The following is a 12,715-nucleotide window of genomic DNA, read 5'->3' as shown; positions in this document are numbered from 1 at the left end:
TTTAGTGCGCACATGCAAACCTCAAATACGCGCAGCCTGAACTCCCAAGTTCATTCACCCTACCTGCCAAAATATCAAAAATCCCTCATAAATTCCCCCAAAATTCTCGGATCACTGCTAAAAGTTAATCGTTTGTTACTTGTGTCATTCTAAGCCTTTCCTGCAAGTTTCATCTCAATCCGTTAACTACTTTTTGAGTTATTTTGCACACGGACAAATGAACGAACGAACCAACCAACTAACTAACACACAAACCAACGGTAACGAAAACATAACCTCCCCCCTTGGCGGAGGTAATAATCACTTCACAGACTGCTTTAATATTGAACTGTTTGAAATTGACACATCCAACTATCATCAATTTCATGACAACTATCCGAATACAACCACACTGAATCTCAAGGTGGCCATGCATTTCACAAGCTCCTAAATTCCTCTTAAATTTGTGATTTTTACCTCTGCCAAAGAGTCTATATGATTCTGATGGCATTACTTTGTTTGCTTGTCCATTTGTTTTTGTAAAGTACGTCAAAAAGTTCTGACTGGATTTGGATAAAAATTATTTACAGCAAAAGTTATTATGACAAGAAACAGGAGAGTGACTTAGATAACTATCTGGATCCAGAACACTTTTTTTTTTCATTTCTTGTTCTTTTTTCATTCCTTTTTGTTCTTTTTTTTTAATTGTCATTGGCAAATAGGGCTAATAAATATGGTGTTCCACCTATGGGTAATAAGGTGTGCACACATTGTAGAAGTTACATCACTTTGGAAGTCATCATTAGACCGCTTTCTGAAAGGGTTCATAAACGCACTGGAGTCTGAAATTAATGAGACCCACCATACAGAGTTTACAGCGCAGCACATTAAGAGTAAAAAGGTAAAAGGAGGATTATTTTGAATTTCATGGTTGTTCACTCACAGATAGTTCAGAGACTGTAACCTCTCCTGGTACTGGACTGCTGCTGGTACGTAGTTGAAGTTGTTGGAATCCATGTGTCTGTATCAACGAATCATAACAAGGAGAAAAACAAATAAAACAATAGAATATTAGATCACAATATTATGATTGACCATGCATTGGTAACAAGTGCAATCACAGAAAGTATTTGCATATTTATTGAGTGCTTGAGAAGCGGTTTCTAAAAATCAAAAAAGCTCTATAACCCATTGAGGATGAGTTCCGAGTATACTCGGACAGGTCTCTATGAGAAATGCATGTTGCAGTAAAATCAAATCATCCTCAACGGGTTAATTTTCACCTTATTGTGATCAAATGTTACATTTCGTGCTTGACCATATGAAATTTCATTCTTTCTTGTCACAATACCTTTATCTGGTCTAGAATTCTCCTTCACTGTAAAAAAAAGGAAGAAAAGAAAAAAGATACATACATATACAGACTGTATATAAAATATCATTAATTGTGAGTAGTTTTATGTATGGTCCTACAGTCTATCATGTACCATTGTGGAAACTCCCTGTGTGCCACATTATTCTAAGACAGCAACGTATCCATGCTTTGAGAAAACATTCTGTTTTTCATATCTATGTAACTTATGTAGATATTGGTTAAGTTTGACAAGTAGTGAGCGAAGTTGTAGAGAAAACGCCAAGCTTTGCTTTGACGTAAAATGCATGAAATATCTATGAGTCTTTTTTTTCCTTCAAATGACCAGCAGCTACATTGCTGTAAAGGCATGACTTTTGCACACAAAATAGTTACAGAAACTTGTAATTTATATGAAAATTGAGTAGGGAGCCCTACTTGCTAGCCAATCGCCACATAAATTGCAAGCTACAAACTGTATATGAGAGGAATGGAATCGCGAGAAACGCTTTCATTATACCGTGGCATTTGGCGATTTATCGATCGGTTTGGGCGGGTTTGTGCGTTTGAGCAGAATATGCGAAGTTGGCACGCCGTCAACTGAGTCGGGCGTGCGAACGTGGCACATAAAGAATTAACTGACACAGAAAGCCTATAGCATATGGCATGGTAAGGGTTAATCAGTGGACTCACAGGTAATATAGGTAATGCAGGCAGTCAAATGTGTGTTCATCCAGCGTCGTCTCATCAAGACTGTTACCATCCATGTCGAGGGTGTCGATGTACGGCATTTCACATAAATCCCCCTCATTTAGACCAGCAATCGAATTGTAACTCAGATAACTGTCAGATGAAAACCAAAAATGAAAATAAAAACCACATTAACACCATAAAAATGTAAAATTTCCATTTTGAACACATCATTTTATCACTTAAAATATCAATATTAGACATTTTTGTGTTTTATTGATTGAAATCAATATTTATTTAATAAATTTAGGAATTTTAGAGTACAAACTGGCTTTTTCTTTGTAATGGTCTTACAGTATATTGTGATTCTGTTATTCATCATCAAAAATCTATCAATGCTGATAGTTAAGAGCTAATTGCAATTGGCACTCTTCCTATCTTGTAAAGGTAGAAATGTGCTAAAATTTTAATTCTTCAACATTTTGTTTGTGCACAATTGTAAGTTTGTATGTAATGATTATCACACACGGAAAAATATTAGTGTTTTGCACAGAAGACTGAATGGTTGTGTGTTTGATTCCTATGTCTCTGTAAATCTTACAATTCTTCTACATTGGGCAAGCCACTAAAGGGCACGAATGTATCGAGGTCCCGCTCGTAGAGTTCGTAGGACCCAGCGTCGTACGCATCGTCCGAGAAAAAGGTCAGATTGGTTATGCTGTTGCGGTCCATGTGGCTGGAAGAAACAAAATGACACAGACAAACCAGAGAGTCAACCATAAGAGTGAAATACATCAACATTAAAATCTGATGAATATTGTCAAACATACATTGTAGGAGGGAAAGGAGGGTTTCTGCAGCAATTTTTCCTCACGCATCACACACATTCGGGAGCTTTAGATTTGCAGCACGGACGTTTGAGACGATGGATGCGTTGGACATTCTCCTCTCTCCCTCCATTGTGCTGAAAAGTACAGTTGTAGCTTCAGATTATACATAGAGATGTAACCTGAAAAAAAATCAAATGCTGCCCCCATATGATCGGTGTATCACGTAGCTCTCAGCATCGTGAATTGAGACGTAAAAATAGCCCAGAACGCGTAGTGTAAAATCAGACGACGCAAACTATAAACAGACCGAGTTTGAAACTTTGAATAAGCAATTTTGCAAATGCTCAGAACAGGTTTTCTCCCCCATGAACCTCCCGGTCGCGAAAACGTAATTACATCTGTACATGCACATAAGCAGGATCTCACTCACATGCAATCTTGAAGAGAGAATTAAAACATACATTGTACCTTGTAAAGTTACATACTTTGAGAGTGCATGCAGTGCCAATATACTTTTGGCAAGCTTTCATTTGCTTTGACTTGTTGAACAGAGAACCCCCCCCAAAAAAAAAAAGAAAAAAAGTTACATGTCTGTTCATTAAAAGGAAAGGCTCTGAACATCAAAGAGATGAAAAGAAAGGTTCTTTAAATTGAAATGGTGACGTGAGATTATATTCAAGGTTTTCAAGAGGCTCTGCAAACACAAGTGTCGTAAAATAAAAACAGAATGATTAATAAAACACATACTCTGAAATCAAGAGGATTACCACACAAGTGTACTTGACTCGATCTTGGGAAAACCAAGAATGCTTTACATCTTTGACTACATCTAACACTAACATGGGCAAATAAATCTGGCATACTGTAAAAGTGGTTATTTTTGCACGAGTAATTTTTCGTCCTTTGTTGGGTAAGATGAATTCTGCGTGTTTTGAAATTCCATAGAATCAAGACATTTATCAGTGGAACATATAACATGCATAGAAATTCAAATTTTCATTTACATGCTGGTTTTCGGTTGTGCGAAATGCGTGAAAATTTCCACATTGTGAAATTTCCACCTTTGGAGTACCTGGCACAATGGACTCCAGTTATAACGAAGTCCTCGAGACTGGCAGTTTTCTTTTGTTATATCAAAACTTCGTTATAGCCCAACACATAAACAATGAAGGTACATAGAATGGATGATGTTGTGGCCCAAATTTTTACTTTGTTGTAGCTGGAATTCCGTTACAACCGTGTTCGTTATAACAGGAGTGCACTGTATTACATTTGTACCACTCACAGATACAGAAGGTTCTCATAGGTCTCTCTGGACAAGACGGCATGGGGAAAGTTTGCCAGATTGTTGCTGCTGATGAATCTGACATGGCAAAGAAAGAGAAAAAATCAAATTAAGATAAAGCATTTCTGCATATCAAGTTCTAGTATAAGAATTCAATCTTGTTTCTGAACATTAGAAAACCTCATAGAATAAAAATATTTGTGGCATAGGCCTACAAGTTTTGCAAATTGGAGCCAATGACCGACATCATGTGCATGTATTTCGCGGCATGATTTTTCATTTTTTTTTTTTTGGGGGGGGGGGGGGCAAACTGCCACTGGCATTCAATGCTTTATCGTGTAGAAAAGAACTTATGCGTGCATTTTAATTTAGCAAATCTTGGCTCATGCAAAATTTGCCCATCAAAATTCACGCGAAAATTTCTGTCTTTTCAGTATCCACTCATAAAAGTTAAGTTGAGTTCATGAGAACAAACATGCCTCTAGTATCGAGATGAAAACATCACATGATCAATGCAGTGGAATTACTGTGATGACCTAATGTACGGGTGTGTATACAAGAAGACATACATTCTTATTTGGCATCTTTGTGGTTGCTTGAACACCTATGAAAAAAAAATGATTTTTTTTTTTTTTTTCACGGCATGAAATTTTCATGAATTGGAGCCGATGGCTATATTTGTGGCATGAAATCTTTGCGAGTTGCCTTTTACATTCAATACATGTAGTGTCGACAAAAACTTTTGCGTGCCTTTTAATTTGGCGAATCCTGCTTCTCACACAATTTATGAAATCAAAATGCATGCAAACATTCTTTGTGCCTCATTGCAGCGCTAACATCAACAATGCCATATGCAATATGTAGTTCAACAATACGTTTCTATGCAACTGTACTTCATCGAAAGATAAATGTCATTGGTTATATCTCTCTTTGCAGAAGGTATTTCCTGGATTCTCTACGTACAATGTTGTCAGGTTCCCGTTGATACCAACAAAGGCATCATGCTTGATGGATGTCATCTCATAGCCTGATTTCTGGGAATGCAGCCGCCTGGAAAATATGAACAGAGAGAGAGAGAGAGAGAAAATAAAGCAAGTATGAATTTTAAGATACAGGTGGTAATCTACTGCCATATTAAGAACCACATTTTAGTATGCAATCATGCAATCATGGTATCACAAAAATCCTATTCATAAAGTACAATCTCTTTTTCAGTTTGTTTGTTTGTTTGTTTTTTAAATCATACTATATTGGACAAGTGATGAACTGGGGCAGTAATTTCAAGCAAAATGCCATTTTTTTTTCTGCCTTAACACTTTTATTATGAATGTAAGTTGCCCTACAATGCACAACCCAAATGTTCTTTTTTTTTAAAAAGATTTTTAAGGTAGGACAACGGAAAAGATGGTTTGATATTTTCCTACATAACTGCACTCCTCTTTGCTTCCCATTGAAGGTGAAATCTTGCACACTGGATACGTGTATCACACTTTCAGAACAAAACACTCACAGAGGGACTTAGTTGAGATGATGATGAAATAGTCTCTACATGCACAGATGTTTGTGACCAATTTGTAAAGCAACAATCATACAGACTTGTAGGATAGTAAAGGGTATTAAAAGAATCTGACCCCTCCGACCTCCTGATCGTGAGGAAATCTGGCCCACCCACTTCCCTATCATACAGACATCTGGCCCCACCCATTACCCTATCAAGAATGAATCTGGCCCTACCCGCCTCCCTATCATGAATGAATATGGCCCCACCCACCTCCCCCATCATGAAGGAATCTAGCCCCACCCACCTCCCCCATCATGAAGGAATCTGGCCCCACCCACCTCCTTAACATGAAGGAATCTGGCCCCACCCACTTCCCTATCATGAAGGAATCTGGCCCCACCCACTTCCCTATCATAAAGGAATCTGGTCCGGCCCACATCTCTGTTATCAAAGTTCTCATGCTAAAAATACTGGTATACTTACAGTGTTCTCAGGCTTGGCAGGTCAGTGAATGAGTTGCTGTCCAGTGTCTGCAGCTGATTATTATTCAGGTCACTGTGAAAAACAAACAAACAAACAAACAAACAATGGAACATTAAAAGACTGCATGATTTGTTTTTTTCCTCAGACGAACTACACACCATTAATTTTGTCCAAAGATTTTACTATTTATTTCATTTATTTATTTATTAAGTCTTCTTTAAAAGCAGGGTAGTCCCATTCAGTGCCACAAAGGCCTGCTTTACAAGGGAGCCCTGCGTTGATATACATTACATTGCATGTGCACACAATAGATTAAAAAAACAAGAACAAAACAAACATAGATATGATACAGCTAAAGAACAATCGGTTCGAAAGAACATAAAACACATAAGAAAGAACATAAAACGAGCAGAGAGAATAGATATCTGAATAATTCGTAGCTAGTGTAAAGGGTTTATATCAAATGAATATAAACTATAATTTTAAAGTGGTTTACATCATCTCTGTTCCTCCCTAAAGAGCATGTCCAGACTATTGTCCGGCAAGTGGAGTAAAACAAAGAGAAAATTGGCGTCATTTGCTGATTTTCTCGAGTGTGTCTGGTGGACTGAAACTCTACTGGGATTTCCCACTGATCTTCGAAAAGAAGTGAAGTGGGACCTTTACTTGTGTGATATTGGTTCTCTCACAAATACATAATGTGGAACCTTTTTCCTAGATGCATGTATGTTGTACATATACGGTATCATCACAGCGTTTTTCCCACATGCACGCATGAAGGGGGGGGGGGGGGGGGGGGGGACACGAGTGTAAAAAAGACATTGCTGTGTTAAACTCATTGGGAATCAAACTTGGCCCCCTTGGCTACTGCCTTGTTGCCTGTCACTATTTGTGAACACTTGCATGGCCCTCTGATGCTAACTTGTACATATTAGAGAAAGTATAAAAACAAAACGTACTGCAATCATACACCAACATCCAGGGTAGATATGACCTGAATGTGAAGTTATGTGGTGATCTTGTTTCAGCAAAAGTCCCAGCTTCAAACTGTACCGGCATGTGAAACACTGTACGTACATTGTACATGTACATGTACACCGTATGGGGCATAGCAGTTGCTCAGCACCAATATGCAGTACATTTGCATAGCTATCACATACCTGCCAACATTTCAAGATGAAATATCTTACTCATGGATTGCAAAAATGTTATTTTATATGCAAACTGAAGTTAAAAATCTTACACATACTTTCAGTCAAATCTTCAGAAAATACACATGAAAGGTATGTCTAAATATTTTTTTAAATCCTATTTCTCTGACAGAAAATCTTATTTTGCTAATTTTTAATGTAAAAAATCTTACTGAATCTGATAAAATTCATTAGTTGGCAAGTATGCTATCACAATTTATTCATCTTCCTCTTTTCCCATCTTTTTAAAGAATGTCAGATGTCTAGATACTGACAGACAATCTTCATCTACTTACATGTGAAGAACACTAGGCATGTTGTCAAACACTTGGACAGGAATCGTTGACAGCGAGTTCTGATGGAGCTCCCTGTTTGGTGTGAAAGACACAGAACAAATGTATATTCTGAACAGTACTGATAGTGGGCCCTTTCACAATCAACAGGAAAACTTCATTCAATAATGACAATCATTAATCAGGCATATATGAATTAAATAATGAACAGTATGAAATGTCATCTTTCTGGCAGGTACAGGAGAACCTTCTTACAATGTATAACAAGATCTATAACTTGTCATGTCAAGTTTCTCACTATATCACGGCATGAAAATCAAAAATATTATACGTATTAATACATATATATGTAGTATACATGTATTAAGAGCTGGGAGTTGCTATAAGGGTGTTTAGTTTAAATCTGACCTCTTTATAATGAGGCGCCTCTGGAACTGCATATTAAACTATTAAGTTATTAAATTCTTTGCAGTTTCCTCACAACACATCAGTCGGTCAAAAAAGCCCATAATTTCCTCATACGCAATGTGTACATGTACTTACAGAATCTTGAGTCCCGTCAGCTGTGTCAAGGCCCGTGGCGCCAGATAAGTGATAGCGTTGTTACTCAGATTCCTGGAAACAGAGAAGAAGTAACAAGACAAAAATGCATGGGAATCACTAGATGTCAAGAGGTCAAAGGCAAAAAATAAGGTTGGCAAGCGAGGTTAAAGGCCATACTCATGATGAGAGTTCATTCAAAGGATAAGGTTGAGGTTAACGTGATGTCATAAAAGGTCAAGGGTCATTGGGTCATTAACATTACACAAAAACAAGACACAGATGCACACACACACAAACACAAACATATGTTTGGCTGTAACTTGTGGTACAGGGATTTTCCAAAGGGGGTGGGGGGAGCACCCCTGAGCAGAAAAAGAGTTAACCCTGCACTTGTGGAAATGCAACTAGAAGAGAACAGCTTCTCCTTTACTCACAAATGCTTGATCTGACTGGCTTGCAGCACCTGGAGGTTGCGCTTGGAGACGGACGTCAGGGCGTTGTCGTCCAGTGAGAGGAAGGTCAAGTTGGTCATGCTCTTCAGCGAGTCAGAAGGGAAAGTCTTGATGGAATTCATGCTCATCCCCCTGCAGGGAACGGGAAAGATAGCATCGTGTGATGAAACCCAGTATACTCACAATCCAAGTACTGAGGACCTTGTTATAACAGTGACTGGAAAACCATGACAAGTACTTTGTTATGCTGGAGAAGTTCCCTAAATCAAGGTGGTGCTGGGAAAGTTCCATAACAATGAGTACCTTGTTATACAAAGAAGCCTCATTTTAATGAGGAACTACAAACCATAATGAGTACCTTATTATACTGTAGAACTGCACCATAACAAGGACATATGAACCACAAAGAGTAAACTTGCTATACAGGGAAACCTTGCTATAACAAGGATTTAAAAATCATGAGAATTACCAAAAGTTGGGACCTGTACCCTTATTATAGGAGGGTTTTGTTATATCTGGCATCTTTGTTACATACAATTGTACACTGTTACAGTTAAATACATTGTACGTACAACTACTGCACGCGTTTAGAGAATTCTTTATCTATGAAAAAAGATTAAAAAATTACCATCTCTTCGAGAGTATTTAAAAGGAAACAGCACTAATTGAGTACTTACAGATATTCAATGTTGGTTCCGGAGAATAATCCCGGAGGAACCCACTCGATGCTGTTCTCCATCAGGCTCCTAAAAAAAAAAAAAAAAAAAAAAAAAATCGAAAATACAGAAATATGCATATCTCTTTTGGAGAGACAAATCCTCGTTTCCCAAAATGTCGAATGCTCAGGAGAGTGAAAGAGCATAGCAGCCAAAGCACAGTAACAAATGGGATCACATTTCCTTTGACATGCCATGGTGGCTTCTCATATTTGGGGTAACGCACTTATGACAGCTACAATTGGGACTAAAGGGCATCGTAACTGATCATCTGATGATAAAACCAATAAACTCAATTTCACCAAAATTTGACATACATGGTTTTTGTCACCCCAGTAACAACGTGCAACATTGAATCCAAAGAACATAAATGTTGATTTGAGACAGGGTTATTAGGCAACTTGTACAATTGTAGTAGATAAAGAGATAAGTAGTTACTGTCTAGTCTTGGAACAGCATTCATAATCTCTATGAATATATTCATCAAAAATAATCTTAAATGAAAGAAAGATATTATTCAGAGGGGTGAAGGTTTAGATGCAAGTTTCTTCACTTTGTCTCCCTCTACAAATTAAATTTGTTAAGATTGCAACTGCTGATCTGTAACTGCTGATCTGTAAACTTTACAGATCAGCAGTTGCAATCTTAACAAATTTAATTTGTAGAGGGAGACAAAGTGAAGAAACTTGCATCTGAAAAATAATCTCTATCTCATTTAAAACAATACCTCCAGAATCCACGGCATGGCAACCAAAAAATAAAGTATCTTCAGGAAATTAAAATAAAATGAATTAGACAAGATTCACGTAGTAGTCTGACATTCTAGAAAGGTCTGTCATCAAAGATTTGAAATATGTAGCAATACAAAGATTGTAACTGAATCGCAAGCAAATTCCATTAATAAAGAAGATAGGCACATACATTGTATTTCTTCCTACATGTTCATAACAGCCATGCATAACAACGCTGGGGCGAACAGACCTCGTATCTACAAAATGTCAAATGTTCAGGAGAGCTAAAAAACGTGGCGGCCAAAGCACTATAGTGAATGGGATAGCCTTTCCTTTGACATGCCATGGTGGCTTTTTTTTTTTGGGGGGGGGGGGGGTGTCACGACAGCTAGGATTTGGACAGGACATCACTTAACCGAATATTTGACCACAAATCCAAAAAATCATTTTCACCAAAATTTGAGATGTATACAAGGTCTTGTCACCCCAGTGACGATAAGCAATAGATGTATGTGTTTCTCTTAATTCAATATATGTTTATTTCATTACTTTCGTCACAATAACATTACTGGTTTTCTTTTTGCTTACACTTGTTTGAGAGATGCAGGGAATGTGAGAGTGGTGTAGGTGTAGACATCAAAGGTGATACTGTTTCTGCTCAGGTCCCTGTTTAGAGAAAACAAATGAAACAAAGCAAAATAATCAACATCCCAAAAAGAAGGAATTTTGCATGTATATAATACATATCTTGACAGGCATTTTCATTGAATGTGTTTGCTTTTACCATACATAAAATTAAGTTCACACTTGGTAGATATGTCATCTGTCACATTTGAAAACATGGGTGAAACTTCCTACTTTCATACTCCACTTCATTTCCATTTTCTTCTCTTTGCATTATGATTCTTCTTTTCTTTGCATTACAATTCTTCTTTTCTGCTCATCTTACACATAGTTTGTGTTTTACAACATGGGATATAACGATAAAAACAAACAAGTGAATTTTCCTGACAGTCAAACTTTCTTACAATCTTTAAATCTGGCATTGAAATGAATGACTATACTCAACTTGTTCCCACAACTGATTAGTTGCATATCTTTCTTCATTCCCTTTTTTTTTTCTGGGGGGGGGGTGGGGTAGGGAGATGTTTTTAAGTAGACCATAATTTGCAAGTGAGCATTTCTGAAACAAGAACAAAAACAACAAATCAACTTCCAATCTGGGTGAACATGCATTTGAAGACCATAGGTGGAAGAATAACAATTAGTCATGCATTTTAATTGTACTAACTTACAATTTTTCAAGACTCGTACAGCCAGACACATCCGGAAACTGGGTGATTCCCGTGTTGTGAATTGTTCTGAAAAAAACAACAACATCCACAACAAAAGAAAAAGAATGAGGAACAATAAACATGTGAGTTTCATTTGGCAAAATTTATTGAATTCAGATGATTATACATGAGATTGCATCATAATGTCTATTTCATCAATATCCATCTATAGCATTTTTATGTTTTTGTTCTAACTGTCATATTAATATCTTCCCCCTTTCTTTCTGATCTTTTTTTACATTTGTTCATATTATTATTTGTCTTATCTTCATCATAGATCACTTCACTTCAAAATCCTATGTTTTTTTTCTTTCTTCTTCAATTTCATACCTTCCTTCATCTCTCAATGTCTAATTTTGCTTCTACTCTTTCCCAAATCGTCTTCCTTCTAATCCTCTAGTTCATGATTATCCATTGTACCCCTTCCTCCTTCTTCTTCAATTTCATCAGTTTGTTAATTCTTTCATTAATTCTTCTTCTCAAATTCTTCAACTTCTTCTTCTTCCCCCTTTTTCTGCATACACATTTTCTAGCAGTACATTTATATCATTTTGTACATCTTCTTTTTCTTCCTTCTTTTTATCATACACATTTTCTAGCAGTATATCATATCATTTTCTCCTTGGATATCTTTTTCTTCTCTTTTTCTTTCTCCTCTTTTACTCTTGTTTTTGTTTTAGTTTGTTGGTTTCCTTTGCCATGGTGGTAGGGTCTCACCTTTCTCTTCCTTATGTTATTTCTGCACTAAATCTACCACCATCTTCTTCCTTCCCTTCTCCTTGTCTTCCATTTTATTTTCTTTCTTTTTTTTTTATTTGTAATGCATCATCACATTACCCATGATAAAGTTGGAGATCATAAAAAGGAAGACAAAAAATGTGTGTAAAGTTGACTTTGGCAATATATCCTTTACAGTTTCCAAAATTATTGTTTATTATCATTCAATTTTTCCCTTGCATTGAAGTATTGTAAGTTTTTAAACCTCTAGCATCTGAAGAATTTGTTTATATATGCCTAAAACCCACACACAAAAAATCCCAACAAAATATGACTTTTCTGCTCATGCATGATGATGATGATGATCCACAGCATTTGTATAGAGCCGTATACCTGTTATAGAAACATTCAAAGGCCCAGACTCCTCCAAGACAGTTAGCAATTGAATGCCTAGTGCAAAATGTGAGTTTTGAGTGAGACTTTGAAGTGATCCAGTTTGTCAATTTCATGGAGAAAAGATGGGAGGGAGTTCCATAAGCGAGGAGCAATAGAGGAAAATGCACGGGTCTCCGTATCCCTTGAGATGTGTAATGGGCACCTGTGAAAGTAAGGCCAGATGA

The 12,715-nt window shown here is 37.0% G+C and overlaps 1 protein-coding gene across 1 annotated transcript in view; it reads right to left on the bottom strand.

Annotated features, from left to right (window-relative positions):
* Positions 1 to 12,715, bottom strand: part of LOC139710260 (uncharacterized) — a 127,643-nt gene that overhangs the window by 110,308 nt on the left and 4,620 nt on the right. The window contains exons 5-16 of the mRNA XM_071622191.1: positions 11,340 to 11,405; positions 10,633 to 10,710; positions 9,275 to 9,343; positions 8,580 to 8,729; positions 8,146 to 8,217; positions 7,606 to 7,677; positions 6,120 to 6,191; positions 5,099 to 5,185; positions 4,136 to 4,213; positions 2,622 to 2,756; positions 2,024 to 2,173; positions 923 to 1,000 (exon numbers count right to left, since the gene is read on the bottom strand). Of these exons, the coding sequence (XP_071478292.1) occupies positions 923 to 1,000; positions 2,024 to 2,173; positions 2,622 to 2,756; positions 4,136 to 4,213; positions 5,099 to 5,185; positions 6,120 to 6,191; positions 7,606 to 7,677; positions 8,146 to 8,217; positions 8,580 to 8,729; positions 9,275 to 9,343; positions 10,633 to 10,710; positions 11,340 to 11,405 (1,107 nt within the window). The remainder of the gene's footprint in view (positions 1 to 922; positions 1,001 to 2,023; positions 2,174 to 2,621; positions 2,757 to 4,135; positions 4,214 to 5,098; positions 5,186 to 6,119; positions 6,192 to 7,605; positions 7,678 to 8,145; positions 8,218 to 8,579; positions 8,730 to 9,274; positions 9,344 to 10,632; positions 10,711 to 11,339; positions 11,406 to 12,715) is intronic.

The sequence above is a fragment of the Diadema antillarum genome, unplaced genomic scaffold, assembly GCF_040938485.1.
Source record: "Diadema antillarum isolate AM-2024a unplaced genomic scaffold, OU_Dant_1.0 seq00001517_RagTag, whole genome shotgun sequence".
In the NCBI taxonomy this organism is placed as follows: Eukaryota; Metazoa; Echinodermata; class Echinoidea; order Diadematoida; family Diadematidae; genus Diadema; species Diadema antillarum.
The sequence above is the reverse complement of the archived record's forward strand: the minus strand, read 5'-3'. Positions and strand labels throughout refer to the sequence as shown.